Source organism: Semicossyphus pulcher, unplaced genomic scaffold, assembly GCF_022749685.1.
Source record: "Semicossyphus pulcher isolate SPU_LCO1_2020_fin unplaced genomic scaffold, fSemPul1.0.p SCAF_12, whole genome shotgun sequence".
NCBI lineage: Eukaryota > Metazoa > Chordata > Actinopteri > Labriformes > Labridae > Semicossyphus > Semicossyphus pulcher.
Genome location: NW_027211626.1, coordinates 14,693,830 through 14,710,908, shown reverse-complemented (window position 1 = coordinate 14,710,908; position 17,079 = coordinate 14,693,830). Strand labels below are relative to the sequence as shown.

Below are 17,079 nucleotides of genomic sequence, written 5' to 3'. Positions count from 1 at the left end.
AAATACCGATCAATGCCAGAGCTACAGCAACTACTGGGGTTTAAGTGTTTATGACCAGAGGCTTATGTTAGGATAGGCTAGATGTTAGGATGTAGGATATGTTTCAGTCTTGAAGGAGTTAATTGACATTAAAAAGAAATTCATTGTCCTTCCATTATATATTTATGATAAAAATCAAAGGTGCATCATGAACAGCATTAGTAAGTGAATTCATGTTTTTTTAATCATATATAGTAAAGTTATGTGCTTTTACAAACATTCAAAATTCAGTTGAACGCGATTTCTAAAAAAGTGGAAAAGTTAATAAAAGAGCATACATTTGATTCATTTACATTGCAAGAAAAATCAACACTGAGTATGAGCTGCAGTAGTATAAATCACAGGGTACACACTTGAAATGTCACCCTGCCAGAGGATGCCCCAACAGGAACAGGAAATGTTGAAGCGTGGTATATTGTGAAATGCTCCCTCTTGCACTACTGCTGTCTGGGGACGAAATTGAGCTTTATTGGCTTTAATGGCTGAAACTTCCAGTCAAGCTCCAGAGGAATCTGAAGGAAGAAAGGTGAATAACATCAGAGACATGACAGCAGTGAAGAATGAAGTCTGAATGCGCATGTGAATAAACTCTTACCAAGGTGTCTTTGCATGTTTCCAAAGTGTAACTCTGCAGGAGACGGACAATAACCATCTTCAGAGTGAGGAGAGCGTAGCGCATCCCGACGCAGTTACGAGGGCCAAGTCCAAATGGCATGAAGGCGTAGGGGTTCACCTCTTCCCCGCTGTCTTTACTGAACCTGCACACACACACAGGCACACAGATAGATCATGAAGTTGCTGCTGAGAGAGCACAGCTATGCAGGCTTGAACAGGCTCTTAAAGCCATCATACACTGTTTTATCAAATATAGTATTTAAAATCAGGCAAAAAGACACTGGCTACCACAGACCTGTCAGTTTACTGATGCCTGAACATTTTTTTCTAATTTTAATATTTACAAAATGAATTCAAACTTAAAGTACAGGGTCACTATGCTCATAACATTGTATTGAATACCTACATCAAGCACTGAGCAGCAAAGATACTTATTTCTCTTCCAGTATGAATGTCACTATAGTGGTTTCAGTTGCAATAAGCCACACAGTAAAGTAAGTCACAGTACTGGTCCACACTTATGAAAGATGGTTTAACACTTGAATTCTTTTACAAAACAAAAGTTGAGTTCATCAGTGATAAAATGCTTATGTCCATCTATATTGAGAGGTTTACCTGCTACAGTCGTTCTTGGTCCGGTATGACCAGCAGTCTCTGGTGTTAATGTTAGCAAACTTTGGATAGATATTATTGCTATTACCCTATGTTTTAGCATTTAACTTTATCCTGTTATATAACTTGTGTTCGCTGTAAACATTTAGTCAGCTGCTTTGTCAAGGTCAAGAACAAGGTCTCAACTTTAAGGCCACAATAGATGAGAAGTGGTCAGTAAAAATGGAAATTTGAACCTCTACAGGAAAAGCTACGAAAAGGATTCTGTAGTGACATTGATTTGTCAAAAGTAACATAGTGTGGCTTTATTCACTAAGTGCCAAATTAAGGTTATAACTTTTTCTTGTGGTTTCTCGCACAGGTTCAATAATGTTAAGAATCAAAGCTTTATGTACATTTACCTCTCTGGTCTGAACTTCTCAGGTGAACTCCAAAAGCGTGGGTCCATGTGTAACGTGTGCACAGGAATCCCAACAAGAGTGCCTTCAGGGATGTTAAGTCCGTGGACCTGGATGGTTTTCTTGCACATCCTCTCAAGCCGAGGTGCAGGGGGAAGAAAGCGCATTGACTCATTTATAACATGGTCCAGGTACTCTAGGCCGACCAGATCCTCATATGACACAGGAGCCTGGAGGAAAAAAGTAACAGGAGGAATCAAATACAAAATGTGTCAGCTATTCAAAAGTTGGCAACGCATCTCATGCAAAACTACAATACATCTTTCGGTAGGTTGGCATCGATTTCTCCCTGCAGGGTCTGCATGGCATCCGGGTTGGTGGCCAGGTTGTGAAGGATGAAGCTTAGAGTGACACTGGTGGTCTCATAGCCACCAAAGATAAAGATGAAGGCCTGGGAGAGGATCTCATGTTCAGTCAAACCTGCGAGAAAACACAAACAGGTTTACAAACATAACAGCTAGAAAACTTTGTTCCTAAGCTGAGACATTTTGACATTTAATTTCATATCTAACACATTTAGTGCATTTACTTTTAAGCTACACGATGTGAATGACAGCTGTTTAGATTGGGGCTCCATATTACTGAGTGGTGTTTATTCTTCGCAGACATGAGGATACGTTCAATGCATTTAAATCTTAATCTTAACCTTATAAGTTTTATCAACAAAATATCAAAAAACATTGAAAGTAGCCTGTCACAACTTCTTTAGTTAATTGGTATGTCTTCAGATCAGATTGTTTGTCTGGCCAATTATTTCAAGACCAGAGGTATTCAGTTTACAGTGATATAAAAAGAAGAGAAGCAGCAAATCTCAAATTGAAGGAGCAATAACCTTCAATCTTCAGTGATCTTGTTTAGCAAAGAAGCATCACCCCATGTGCAGACTCATTTGCATTTCAGAGTGCAGATACATTTTAAGAGGAGAGTCTGAATCACTACCATGGTGCAAACGTACCTTTACTTGGCTGCTCTTGTTCGTTCTTAACCTCTGAATCTGGGATCTCGTTCTGAACCATCACCTGCAGGAAATCTGCTCGGAGCTAGTTAAGCACAGAGAACATTCAACATTAAATTAAAATTGCGTAAGTGATCAGGATAAGATGACCACTAACTCTCAAAATGGGGTACGGCCGAGTGGATAGGTTAAGTGGGAGCTTTTGCTAACTCCTCACCTCTCACCAGCTCCCCCCTCAAGTCCAAATATTGTCACTTTTGGCTTCAAAAAACGGGATGATAACGGCCTAATTAACCAATCTGACGCCTCAATACAGCAGTCCACATTCTAATGGGTGACGTCAGTACAGTCTATGTTATTCACTACAAGAGTTTGATGAGAATATTTGTAAAACGTTCATGATGGGACATTGAATATAAAGCGAGGTGGGTGGGCTTAGCATAGCATAGCATAGCATAGCATAGCATAGCATAGCATTAATACTAGAAGTTGAGGAAAAAACTAGCCTGGATCTGTCTATTGGTAAAACATATCTACCTACAGTCTCCTTTACAGCTCACTAATTAACACGTCATATCTTTTTTGACGTGGCAGGCAGGCAAAAAGCCCATTTCCCAAAATGTCAATTAATTCATATGAAAATGTGTTTTTTCACTTGTAGATATGAATGGCTTACTGATTTTTCAGATTGATGCTGGACTTTAAATCTCTTGATGATGTTGTAGAAAAAATCCACACTGAGCCTGGGCATCATTTCAACATTGAGGAGCTTCAGCAGACGGGCACCAAAGGGAAATATCACTGAAAGGGGACCAGAGGGTTGTTAAAGATTTGCATAACAGTGACACCAATATGCTCCCATAATCAAATGATCTCTGCCTCTAACAGAGGTGAAAGGAGTACTTACTTGTTAATAAAAGAGGCCAAAACCTGAAGTTCATAATCTTTTTGAGATGAACGATGAGTGGGTCTTCTGGATTGTTTATGGAGTCTGCCTCGACACCGAAAGACACACTGGTCACAACATCCAAACTGTAAGGTCCCACGAATCTAGAGCAGAAAATAGACATGGTGCAAATGTGGATTAAAAGCTACCATGTCTATTTATTTATTTATGACAAACTTTTATACTGGCATGTAATTGGCATGTATTTGCCACATTTTCAGACTTTCACGTTCTGCTGTGTGCTGATGATACAGTCATATACTTATCAGGTTGAACGCCAGTTTCCACACAGCAGTCAAATTACTTGCAGTATACAGCATCTTATGAGAACTCATGTCTAAATATTAAAGGGCCTATCCGCTTCTCCAATGGGCCCTGGAAAAACCTCCTCCAGACTACGAAAAACGCGCCATCTGGTGGAGGCCAAGGCGCTCGCTAAACTACACTTTCTAAATCTAGGATGCCCGCCTCTGATGTCATGTCTCGTTCAAATTTGTCAGGTTTGAAATGTAGACTGCAGACCTGAAACATTTTTACATGATCCATTGGTATATTCTCGTCGCATTTCAGATTCTGTACCGCTCTGAGCCGTTGCCTGCAGCGAAACGGTAGTAATTCACTTCAGCGTCTCTCGCTGGGCCGCTCCTTTCAGAGGGAGGGGCGCAATGCACTCTGGGTGTTGTAGGATTGTAGAATGGGCAAAACCACGAGCTGTTTGTACAACTTTCTCCACAGCTATGGCGAGAATTTCAAATATTATTGCTTCTATCGATTACAGAGAACACCAGCTTTGACTGACAGTGGCTTCATGCTGTTAAATCTTTAATGCACTTCATGATATTTTGCAATTTTGGAAGTAATTGCGTCCACAAAATCACATTATTGCAATGCTGAAAAAAAACTAAATATTTTAAGTTTTGATGACTTTATGAAATTTTCTAATCTTAAAGTAATCTTTATGCATTCTAAGGCTGATTATAGGGAGGGGCATTGCAAATCAATTAAGTCAATAAATGCTGTGGTGTGTGGCATTGATTTACATATAACAAACTCGTCCCTACACAAATAAACATAAAATAATAAATACAGATAAACATACTGTTTGATGTCGACGGATTCATTCACATTTTGTTTTACTTTTTCAACAAGTCGGTCTGCGTAGCGAGCAACGAGGGGAAAAACCTTCAAAAGAGAAGAGTGGTGTTAATTGACATTGTACTGTACATTTATATTGTATCATTAAATCTGACTTATCCTAAATCCATGTAGACTGGAGATGCATATACTGTATGTAGATGTTTATTGCAGGCTTAGGTGAATGTATTTGTATCACTGCACACCCATAGGCAGATTACAGAAGTGGTCAGAGAGCTCAGAAAAGATACCGACCTGTTTCAGTCTTCCAGTGGTGAAGCATGGTGATAAACTGCTTCGAATTCTTTTCCACTTTTCGTCTTTAACTGATGTTATTGCGTCCTCTAAAGGTCCTGTCAGTTGATTTTCCTGTGAACATTAGTACAGATTATGACACTGAAGAGTTTGCGTCCTGGACCATTTCTCCTTCTCAGATCATACAGCTGATTTTGTCGGCTCAGGGCCGAATCATCATACTTTACAAGAACTGAACGTCCTTTGAACTTCCTGTTTTTAAAAAAAATATGTTTTGAATATCTATGGATGAACAAAACACACCACAACCTATGCGATAACATGTTCTGTGAGAAGACACATTTCTGGCCTTTTTTATTCCTTTCGTTTCAGCAAAAGAAGTGATAATTCAAAACGTTTGTGAACGTAAAAAAGTATTTGTCTTTGTATTTGTCCACTTTTGTTCATCTTGCATCATGGCCTCGTGTTTTAACATGCCCTGCCTTCACTGCACAGTGTTGCATGGGATTACCCAGAGAGATGCAATTTGCTATACCAAAAAAAACACTGACTCATTGAACACGAAATGCTGGATTTCATCCTCTCTGTTGTACAACAGCATGCAACCACACAAGTCTCTTACCCGGCGGTTGGTAAACACTGAGTAGCACTCCTTCACCAACACAGTTTTAATCATCTCAGGGTCTGACACCATTAAGGCTGGTGTTCGTCCATCAAACAATCTGCACAAAAACACAACACGACATTAATTAAACATTAATATTTTATTAAGCATCTGTATAAACTGAAAGACAGAATTAAATACTTCATGTAGCCAACATAAACCTAAATGGTGGAGTCATACATATGACTATTAAAGGAAGCAGGATGAGATTTTTTGTTAAAAACCACCATCTAAGCATATACAGGACATAAGTTAACAAAGAGATAAGAAGTACTGCTTTATCCACAGGTGTCGACACAAACCGAAAGTTCCTCACAGGAGCTTTAAAGCCCAAAGAAAATATATATGCAATATTACATTTTAAAGGAAAATAGTATAGTTGTTTTTAAGGCTATTTTCTCTCTCCTGCCCTAAATTAGGGATCAGAGTACTTCTCCCACCATTACTGTCACCTGTATGACTTAGCTTTTAGATAGATAGATAGATAGATGTACCTTATTGATCCCAAACTGGGAAATTAAAGATGAAGTAACAACTCACCCCCACACATCTCCATATTTCATTTGGCACTCACGGTCAAAAGCAGCTACTCCCTACAGAAAATATAATAAAAAGTTGTTTAAAGGGGTTAAAATGTTAAAGGTTCCCACAGACGTGCTCATAAAGCACAAAGATAACTCAGGCAATTAGTTTCATGCATTGTCACTGAGACTGCTGAGTTATGTATTCTCACGAGATATGGTCATTAAAACAGCCTCATAATTATCTAAAGTGACCAGTCCACTCCTTACAAAACAGTGTCTAAGAATTTGTTAATGTGTGTACCTTACCTTCCTCAAGTGATGCATTGTTCCAATAAAAGGCATTGGCCTTGGTCCTCTTACTCCCATTTTTTTGAAAATACTATATGGCCAAATGCCATACCTGTATTAAAAAAAAGATATTTACCTCTTACAATAGTCGTCATTGTAGGGCAGTGGATAAGCTTCATAAAATCACAAGTTTGAAAACATAATTTGACACTTGTTACTCACAATAATAACAGCGTGAAAGAGAGAGCCAGCAAAGTCCAGGTGGTTGCTGAAAACAAGTCAAAGAGAAACATTTTGACTGTCTACCGAGGGAGAGCTCTACACAAACTATGCTTCACGAAAACTGAGGAGCTGTGGTGGGAAACAAGTTACCTTATCTGCCCCTTAGTGGGCGGGGCTTAGTTGCGAGCTCCAGGAAATGATTGGTTAATATATAATACAGGAAGGACCAGTGTCGGGGCCATCCGACGTGCACATGAATGCAGCATACGACTAGACGTAAACAGGAAGAAGTTAAAAGAGTTGAAAGTATCGCAGTCTTTACCCGATATATTACAACACACAAAAATAAAATTCCTAATCTCATACTTTTTTCGTTAAGAGGCTGGAATACAGTTACAAAAGTCTCCCTATCTGTAACGATGAACTACAATTATTGATGGCGCAAACAGTGACAGATCTTGCTTGAGCCTTCTCCTGCACCGTAGATAAACCGGATAAGAAAACTGAATTCCAGACACAACCCTTATTGCTGGTTTTTATCTGGTTTTTATGAGAGAACTAGCACTGTACCGCAAATCACTTAAGTATATGATAAAGAAAAATGCAAAAAAACTACTGAACATTATTGATGCCTTAAAGTTTTCGAAGAAATCCCTTAGCTATCTTATTCTATTTTAATTTATTTAATGTCGTTATCTTGTATTAGGATACAATTTTGTTTACATTATGTGCTCCGTTTTCAAGGGTCTACTACTGAAGTTGTGTCACTTGCCATATATTGTTGTACAATTTCTACTTCAATGGAGGTAAAAAAAAAAAAAAAAAAAGCTTGTATCACACTGCATGTCAACTTCGCTATTGCTAGCAAATATAATTTAGTGTTCTGCACACGCTAGCACTGTAATTTGAGGGTCAAATTTAGACTAGACATGTAGATGAGACTTAGGCAAACAAAACCCAAGCTTTTGCGAGGACTTCACGATATTATGTGGACAGTATGTGTCAGCCCTGTGATTGACTGGTGATCAGTCCAGACTGTACCCCGCCTCTAGCCCAATGACAGCTGGGATAAGCTCAAGCACCCCCGTGTCCCTGAACAGGATCAGCGGTATGGATGGATAGAATAAGATCATGAAGTGGGTTACAAGTGTGTCTTTGGTGAAGCTGATCAGCCACTAGGGGGAGACAAATACCGATCAATGCCAGAGCTACAGCAATTAGTTTATGACCAAAGGCTTCTTATCTAGTATTTTATTGGATTATAAAGCTTATACTAAATGGTGACTAGACTACATGCAAAGAGACATGACAAAATTATGCTTGGAAACATTTATTGTACATTTTCTTTTGTGCCCCTTTCTAAAATGTCCCTAATAGATATGTTTCAGTCTTGAAGGAGTCTAGTTGACATTAAAAATAAATTCATTGTCCTTCCATTATATATTTTTGATAAAAATCAAAGGTGCATCGTGAACAGCATTAGTGAGTAAATTCATGTTTTTTATCATAAAAAGATCAGAAATAAAGTTATGTGCTTTTACAAACATTCAAAATTAATTCAAACACGATTTCTAAAAAAGTGGAAAAGTTAATAAAAGAGCATACATTTGATTCATTTACATTGCAAGAAAAATCAATACTGAGTATAAGCCGCAGTAGTATAAATCACAGGGTACACACTTGAAATGTCACCCTGCCAGAGGATGCCCCACAAGTTTAACAGGAAATGTCGAAGCGTGGTATATTGTGAAATGCTCCCTCTTGCACTACTGCTGTCTGGGGACGAAATTGAGCTTTATTGGCTTTAATGGCTGAAACTTCCAGTCAAGCTCCAGAGGAATCTGAAGGAAGAAATGTGAATAACATCAGAGACATGACAGCAGTGAAGAATGAAGTCTGAATGCGCATGTGAATAAACTCTTACCAAGGTGTCTTTGCATGTTTCCAAAGTGTAACTCTGCAGGAGACGGACAATAACCATCTTCACAGTGAGGATAGCGTAGCGCATCCCTACGCAGTTACGAGGGCCAAGTCCAAACGGCATGAAGGCGTAGGGGTTCACCTCCTCCCCGCTGTCTTTACTGAACCTGCACACACACACAGGCACACATATACTCCTTAGACCATGAAGTTGCTGCTAAGAGAGCACAGCTATGCAGGCTTGAACAAGCTCTAAAAGCCATCATACACTTTTAAATCAGGCACCATTATCCTGTTATATAACTTCATCCAAAAATAGATGAGAAGTGGTCAGTTAAAATGGAAATTTGAACATCTACAAGAGAAGATACAAAAAGTATTCTTTATTAACATAGCGTGGCTTTATTCACTAAGTGCCAAATTAAGGTTATAACTTTTTCCTGTGGTTTCTCGCACAGGTTCAATAATGTTAAGAATCAAAGCTTTATGTACATTTACCTCTCTGGTCTGAACTTCTCAGGTGAACTCCAAAAGCGTGGGTCCATGTGTAACGTGTGCACAGGAATCCCAACAAGAGTGCCTTCAGGGATGTTGAGTCCGTGGACCTGGATGGTTTTCTTGCACATCCTCTCAAGCCGAGGTGCAGGGGCAAGAAAGCGCATTGACTCATTTATAACATGGTCCAGGTACTCTAGTCTGACCAGATCCTCATATGACACAGGAGCCTTGAGGAAAAAAGTAACAGGAGGAATCAAATACAAAATGTGTCAGCTATTCAAAAGTTGGCAACGCATCTCATGCAAAACTACAATACATCTTTCGGTAGGTTGGCATCGATTTCTCCCTGCAGGGTCTGCATGGCATCCGGGTTAGTGGCCAGGTTGTGAAGGATGTAGCTTAGAGTGGCACTGGTGGTCTCATAGCCACCAAAGATGAAAAGGAAGGCCTGGGAGAGGATCTCATGTTCAGTCAAACCTGCGAGAAAACACAAACAGGTTTACAAACATAACAGCTAGAAAACTTTGTTCCTAAGCTGAGACATTTTGACATTTAATTTCATATCTAACACATTAAGTGCATTTACTTTTAAGCTACAAGATGTGAATGACAGCTGTTTAGATTGGGGCTCCATATTACTGAGAGTTTTTTATTCTTCGCAGACATGATAATATGTTCAATGTATTTAAATCTTAATCTTAACCTTATAAGTTTTATCAACAAAATATAAAAAAACATTGAAAATAACCTGTCACAACTTCTTTAATAATAATACATTTTACTTATAGGCACCTTTCAAAACACTAAAGGTCACCTTACAAGGCAGAGTTTAAACGCAACAATAAATCAATAAAATTAACAAGACAAATTTACAGTGTTTAAAATCATTATGTACGGAGGTTTAGTGTGACCAGATGGAGAGGGATCAAACTAAATATGCAAGTTTAAAAAGATGCTCTTTGAGATGGGATTTGAAAACAGAGAGAGAGTCAATGTTACGGATGTCTGGGGGGAGGGAGTTCCAGAGGTGGAGGGCAGAGCAGCTGAAGGCGTTCGACCCCATGGTGGTCAGGGGGGCGAGTGGTGCAGTGAGGTGAATGGAAGAAGAAGACCTGAGAGTGGGGTGTGTTGATGTGCAGGAGTTCAGAGAGATACAGAGGAGCGAGGATATGGATGGCCTTAAAAGTGAGAGGGTACTGGTGATGATGCGAGCGGCAGAGTTCTGGATCAGTTGAAGTTTATGGAGGGACTTGAGAGGGAGACCAAAATGAAGGGAATTGCAGTAATCAATACGGGATGTAACCAGGGTGTGAACGAGAATGGAGGTGCTGTTGGGTTGGGTTTAGTTAATTGGTATGTCTTCAGTTTGTCTGGCCAATTATTTCAAGACCAGAAGACCAGAGGTATTCAGTTTACAGTGATATAAAAAGAAGAGAAGCAGCCAATCCGCAAATTGAAGGAGCAATAACCTTCAATCTTATATTATTATCTTGTTAGCAAAGAAGCATCACCCCATGTATAGATCCTTTTGCCTTTCAGAGTGCAGATACATTTTAAGAGGAGAGCCTGAATCACTACCATGGTGCAAACGTACCTTTACTTGGCTGCTCTTGTTCGTTCTTAACCTCTGAATCTGGGATCTCGTGCTGAACCATCACCTGCAGGAAGTCTTCTCGGAGCTAGTTAAGCACAGAGAACATTCAACATTAAATTAAAATTGCGTAAGTGATCAGGATAAGATGACCACTAACTCTCAAAATGGGGTACGGCCGAGTGGATAGGTTAAGTGGGAGCTTTTGCTAACTCCTCACCTCTCACCAGGTCCCCCCTCAAGTCCAAATATTGTCACTTTTGGCTTCAAAAAACGGGATGATAACGGCCTAATTAACCAATCTGACGCCTCAATACAGCAGTCCACATTCCAATGGGTGACGTCAGTACAGTCTATGTTATTCACTACAAGAGTTTGATGAGAATATTTGTAAAACGTTCATGATGGGACATTGAATATAAAGCAAGGTGGGTGGGCTTAGCTTAGCATAGCATAGCATAGCATAGCATAGCATAGCATAGCATTAATACTAGAAGTTGAGGAAAAAACTAGCCTGGATCTGTCTATTGGTAAAACATATCTACCTACAGTCTCCTTTACAGCTCACTAATTAACACGTCATATCTTTTTTGACGTGGCAGGCAGGCAAAAAGCCCATTTCCCAAAATGTCAATTAATTCATATGAAAATGTGTTTTTTCACTTGTAGATATGAATGGCTTACTGATTTTTCAGATTGATGCTGGTCTTTAAATCTCTTGATGATGTTGTAGAAAAAATCCACACTGAGCCTGGGCATCATTTCAACATTGAGGAGCTTCAGCAGACGGGCACCAAAGGGAAATATCACTGAAAGGAGACCAGAGGGTTGTTAAAGATTTGCATAACAGTGACACCAATATGCTCCCATAATCAAATGATCTCTGCCTCTAACAGAGGTGAAAGGAGTACTTACTTGTTAAAAAAATAGGCCAAAACCTGAAGTTCATAATCTTTTTGAGATGAACGATGAGTGGGTCTTCTGGATTGTTTATGGAGTCTGCCTCGACACCGAAAGACACACTGGTCACAACATCCAAACTGTAAGGTGCCACGAATCTAGAGCAGAAAATAGACATGGTGCAAATGTGGATTAAAAGCTACCATGTCTATTTATTTCTGACAATGTATTTTCACACTGGCATGTAACTGGCATGTATAGGCCAGGTCAAGGTTCATATAATGCATCGGGTTGAACGCCTGTTTCCACACAGCAGTCAAATTACTCACAGTTTATAACAGCATGGTGTGAGAACTCATGTCTACATATTAAGAAAAACTTTGCCAGTTTGCTTTTCTTGAAGAGCTCATGCCTCAATGGAAGCTAATGAGTTAAATCTGAAGATGAATGGACAGCATACTGAACAGGTTTTAGAAATGAAATATATCAGCCCTTATATTAGATTCCAGTATGATGTTTATGTAGCTTATTAAAATGGTGAGCAAAGCAACACACACCTGGACTGATCAAAGACTTCCATTTCATGCTGTTAAATCTTTAATGCACTTCATGATATCTCGAAATTTTTGAAGTTATTGTGTAACCTTGCAGTCACAAGCAGCGACAACCAAGCCTCTTATGATGATACAGGATTTTTCACATCGCGGTGAGGTTTGTCTCGTTCTGGGTTTTTTTGTCTCGTGACTTCCTGTTTTATTTTGAAAATTAACTCTCCTCTCGTTTCAGGTCACTTGCCCTTCCTCATGTGTCACCGGTCTGATTGTCTCCCCTGATTCCTGATCGTGTCCACCTGTTCCCCATTACCCTCATGTGTTTTATAGTCTGTGTCTCCCTTTGTCTTGTGCCAAAGTGTCTCGTCCTTGTCGTGCACCACAGCCAGTTTGCCACAGTCCATGTCGTGTTTCAGCCGTGCTATTCTCACGCCACGTAAGCCAGTTTTCTTTGCCTCCTTGCGAGTGATTTTTTGTTTGTACATTTCATAGTTTAGTGCCTAGTTTAGTTCTGTTTTATAGCCGTTTTGCTATCCTCCTTTGGAGCGGTCTTTTGTTTTTATTAAAGTTTGATAGTGTATTGTAGAGCCTCCGATTTTGAGGAGTGCGTTTTATTTTGGTCCGCTTTCTAACGGAGTTTGGTTTTCCTCCTTCGGGAGTGATTTTGAGTTTTTTCAGTCTTTTGTTTTCCTCCTCGCGGAGAGAATTTCTGTTTGTTCTTTTCCTTTACTTTTTGTGATTTTGTCCCTCCTCCACGGAATGGGTTTTGTTCAGAAGAGATTCTTCCTGTGTTATTTTTTTCCCTGATAATGACTTGGATTCATAGATATTTTCATAGCCTGTTTATTTGTCACTCTGTCAAAGAGGTCAAGAATTCTTAATAAAGTGTGCTTTGACGGTCTACTCTCTTTTCTAGTCCTCTAGTCCTCGAGTCCTCTTTCTAGCCCAGGCCTGACAGGATTGAGCAATAACAATTTTGAGCTGGAAGCCCACAAAATCACATTATTGCAATGCTAAAAAAACCCTAAATATTTTCAGTTTTGATGACTTTGTGAAATGTTCTCACCTTAAAGATTCTAAGGCTGATTATAGGGAGGGGCATTGCAAATCAATTAAGTCAATAAATGCTGTGGTGTGTGGCATTGATTTACATGTTACAAACTGGTTCCTACACAAATAAACATAAAAAAATAAATACAGAATAAACATACTGTTTGATGTCGACGGATTCTTTCTCATTTTTGTTTAGTTTTTCAACAAGTCGGTCTGCGTAGCGAGCAACGAGGGGAAAAACCTTTAAAAGAGAAGAGTGGTGTGAATGGACATTGTACTGTACATTTATATTGTATCATTAATTCTGACTTATCCTCAGTCCATGTAGACAGGAGATGCATATACTGTATGTAGATGTTCATTGCAGACTTAGATGAATGTATTTGTATCACTGCACACCCATAGGCAGATTACAGAAGTGGTAATTGAGCTCAGATACATTACCTGTTTCAGTCTTCCAGTGGTGAAGCACGGTGATAAACTGCTTCGAATTCTTTTCCACCTTTCGTCTTTAACTGACGTTACTGCGTCCTCTAAAGGTCCTGTCAGTTGATTTTCCTGTGAACATTAGTACAGATTACGACACTGAATGTTTAGATTTTTGTACAGAAGAGTTTGCGTCCTGCAACATTGCTCCTTCTCAGATCATACAGCTGACTTTGTCTGCTCAGGGCTTTTCACAAACTGAACTTCCTGTTTTTATGCCTCTGCGCCGGCGAGAGCCGTGGCCATAGGCATGTTTTCGGGTTGTCCGTCTGTCCCATTCTTGTGAACACGATATCTCAAAAACTCCTTGAAGGAATTTCTTCAAATTTGGTACAATTGTCAACTTGAACCCAGGGATGAACTGATTAGACTTTGGTGGTCAAAGGTCAAATGTCACTGTGACTACACCAGGGGCAGATCCAGAGGGGTGGCCAGGGGTGGCCTGGGCCCCCCTTGAAATCTGATTGGCCACCCCAAGTACCATCTCAAAATCCTGAACTATGATTTGTCTTGTCAGAGGCGGGACTTATATTAAAATCAACTATTTGGGCTGTGGGCTTTTTGAGTCCTGAAAGATTTAAGCTTAGAAGAAAGGTTTAATTAACTGCTATTCATTCGCATGCGTGTGGACGCACACTATGCCTCCCCTGCATAAGTCAGTGCCCCAGTTGGGCCACCCCAGTCAAAGTCTGGATCTGCCCCTGGACTACACATAACATGTTTTGGGCTATAACTCAAGAATTCATACACTAATTACTGTATGACAAATGACAAAATAGGATAAGATGATAAAGTGATAACATTTTATACCCAAAAGGTGAAAGGTCAACTTCACTGTGACAACATAATGTTCTGCAAAAAGACTTTTCTGGCCATTATTCAACGGCCAGAAAATAACTAAGGAACAGAAGGGGAGATTGTGACCATATTTCACATTTGGTCAGATACTGAATTAGTACCACTAATCTTTGGTGCCCACGTTGAAACTGTGGTGATTGTATAGATCTTCTGTGCTGCTCGGTTGAAGATGTGTGTAAAGCATCCACATCTCGCCAAGAAATTAACTTAATACCTTTTATTGAATTCCTTCTTCACTGTCTTCACTGTATGAGTCTGGACAGACATGGATGTAAACTGCAACTTGACTGGTTAGCAGATGCATACAACCGCAAGTCAGTAATTCTAGTTTTTAACATGCCCTGCCTTCACTGCATGTGTGTGTGAGTGTTGCATGGGATTACCCAGAGTGATGCAATTTGCGATACCAAACAAAACACTGACTCATTGAACACGAAATGCTGGATTTCATCCTTTCTAGTGTACAACAGCATGCAACCACACAAGTCTCTTACCCGGCGGTTGGTAAACACTGAGTAGCACTCCTTCACCAACACAGTTTTAATCATCTCAGGGTCTGACACCATTAACATTGGTGTTCGTCCATCATACAATCTGCACAAAAACACAACACAAAATTAATAAAACATGAATATTTTATTAAGCATCTGTATAAACTGAAAGACAGAATTAAATACTTCATGTAGGGCAACATAAACCTACATGATGTAATCATATATTCAGGCAGTAAAATTACATAATTAACAGCGATTAACTGCATGCTGCCTTTGTTTACTTTTTCAAGTGCAACATTTTAAAGTGAGTAATATGTATGACTATTAAAGGAAGCAGGATCACCACCTGAGCATGTACAGGACATAAATTAGCAAAGAGATAAGAAGTACGGCTTTGTCCACAGGGGTCACCAAAATCAACATGCAATATTATATTTTAAAGGGAAATAGTATCGTTTTTTTAAGGGCTGCCCCATTTATCATCTCATGGCCTCACTAAAGTAGGGATCAGAGTACTTCGCCCACCATTGCTGTCACCTGTAGGACTCAGCTTGTAAAGATGAAGTAACAACTCACCCCCACACATCTCCGTACTTCTTTTGGCACTCACGGTCAAAAGCAATCAGTCCCTGCAGAAAATATAATAAAAAGTAGTTTAAAGGTGTTAAAAACTAAAAGGTTCCCACAGATACACTCAAAGTATAAAGATAACTCCAGCAATTAGATTCAGGCATGTCACCGAGACTGCTGAGTTATATATTAGTAAAAAAATAAATAAAAGAAAGCCTCGTAACAACAGCCTCATAATTATCTAATCAGTCCACTCCTTACATAACAGTGTCTAAGAATGTGTTAATATTTGTGCCTTACCTTCCTGAAGTGATGCATTGTTCCAATAAAAGGCATTGGCCTTGGTCCCTGTACTCCCATTTTTTTGAAAAGGCTATATGGCCAAATGCCATACCTGCATTATAAAAAAGAGTTCTACTTGTTACAAAGAATAGTCGTCATTGTAGGGCAGTGGATAAGCTTCATAAAATCGCAAGTTTGAAAACATAATTTGACAGTTGTTACTCACAGTAATAACAGCGTGAAAGAGAGAACCAGCAAAGTCCAGGTGGTTGCTGAAAACAAGTCAAAGAGAAACATTTTGACTGTCTACCGAGGGAGAGCTCTACACAAACTATGCTTCACGAAAACTGAGGAACTGTAGTGGAAAACAAGTACTTATCTGCCCCTTAGTGGGCGGAGTTTAGTGGCGAGCTGGCCAGTTGCTTATGCTATCAACCTGGTTGGGACTACTGCAGGCACAGAGGACCTCTACTTGAACGCTACCCATACTGTTGTATTGCTTCGTGGGTTTAGAAAACATTACATTAAGTTACAACTAGAAAAGCAAACTCCATCCAAGAGCTCAGCTTGCCAACTTAATATGTCTATGTTTTCTTTTTTCCCTGAAACCTTGGACTTTACAGAAAAACGTTTATTCAAAGTAAACGATATATTTTAACATTTTTTTATTTATTCACTTATTATATATCAGCATTTTGAAACATGCATTATAACATGGTGTTTGGTTTTAACTAGTCGATACTTTCCACGTAGACCACTTGCAATTATAAACAATAACCCTGATAAGTCAGGTAAAGCAATATTTTAGTTGTTTGAGGGAACGTACTCGTGCTTGCCTGGGACAAACTCACAAATCAATAAAATGCCAAATACTGAAAAGAGCTATACACGTTTGTTTTAACTCCTCGGACAATAAAATACAGCACATCGTCTTTTTATTGTCCATGTTTTTTTTTCGACTTAGAGCTAATGAACACATCGATGTCCGATGTCCACCTGAATGCAGTTTGTGCCCTTTATTTTACTAAACAAAAGAACAAATTCTTCATCTAATACTTCATTCGTTAAGAGAATGGAATAGAGTAACAAAAGCCTCTCTTTTTGTAATGAGGCGCTACAATTATTGATAGCGCAAACAGTGACAGAACATGCTTGAGCCTTCTC

General features: G+C 39.3%; 2 protein-coding genes across 2 annotated transcripts; both read right to left on the bottom strand.

Annotated features, from left to right (window-relative positions):
- Positions 1 to 166: 166 nt before the first annotated feature.
- Positions 167 to 6,811, bottom strand: LOC138588207 (cytochrome P450 3A40-like). The gene is made up of 13 exons (XM_069658149.1): positions 6,713 to 6,811; positions 6,509 to 6,602; positions 6,219 to 6,271; positions 5,637 to 5,736; positions 5,015 to 5,128; positions 4,725 to 4,807; positions 3,587 to 3,729; positions 3,356 to 3,480; positions 2,680 to 2,764; positions 1,984 to 2,144; positions 1,668 to 1,894; positions 635 to 797; positions 167 to 551 (listed from the first exon to the last, which is right to left on the bottom strand). The coding sequence occupies exons 1-13, from the start codon at positions 6,781 to 6,783 to the stop codon at positions 477 to 479; spliced, it is 1,494 nt and encodes a 497-aa protein (XP_069514250.1). The 5' UTR covers positions 6,784 to 6,811; the 3' UTR covers positions 167 to 476.
- Positions 6,812 to 8,026: 1,215 nt separating this feature from the next.
- On the bottom strand, positions 8,027 to 16,241 carry LOC138588356 (cytochrome P450 3A30-like). Its single transcript, XM_069658428.1, has 13 exons — positions 16,142 to 16,241; positions 15,934 to 16,027; positions 15,640 to 15,692; positions 15,064 to 15,163; positions 13,670 to 13,783; positions 13,384 to 13,466; positions 11,637 to 11,779; positions 11,406 to 11,530; positions 10,725 to 10,809; positions 9,447 to 9,607; positions 9,131 to 9,357; positions 8,637 to 8,799; positions 8,027 to 8,553 (listed from the first exon to the last, which is right to left on the bottom strand). Exons 1-13 carry the CDS (start codon positions 16,210 to 16,212, stop codon positions 8,479 to 8,481), a joined length of 1,494 nt encoding a protein of 497 aa, XP_069514529.1. The 5' UTR covers positions 16,213 to 16,241; the 3' UTR covers positions 8,027 to 8,478.
- Positions 16,242 to 17,079: the final 838 nt, after the last annotated feature.

What these genes read in the sequence shown, in the direction of transcription:
- LOC138588356 (XM_069658428.1), bottom strand. Translation starts at nt 16,212, where the DNA reads ATGTTTCTCTTTGACTTGTTTTCAGCAACCACCTGGACTTTGCTGGTT. An exon ending in CCACTGGAAGACTGAAACAG is followed by an intron (nt 13,467 to 13,669) that starts GTAATGTATCTG and finishes TCTCTTTTAAAG; the next exon opens with GTTTTTCCCCTCGTTGCTCG. An exon ending in AGCATCAATCTGAAAAATCA is followed by an intron (nt 10,810 to 11,405) that starts GTAAGCCATTCA and finishes GTGCTTAACTAG; the next exon opens with CTCCGAGAAGACTTCCTGCA.
- LOC138588207 (XM_069658149.1), bottom strand. Translation starts at nt 6,783, where the DNA reads ATGTTTCTCTTTGACTTGTTTTCAGCAACCACCTGGACTTTGCTGGCT. An exon ending in CCACTGGAAGACTGAAACAG is followed by an intron (nt 4,808 to 5,014) that starts GTCGGTATCTTT and finishes TCTCTTTTGAAG; the next exon opens with GTTTTTCCCCTCGTTGCTCG. An exon ending in GAATCCGTCGACATCAAACA is followed by an intron (nt 3,730 to 4,724) that starts GTATGTTTATCT and finishes TTTCTGCTCTAG; the next exon opens with ATTCGTGGGACCTTACAGTT.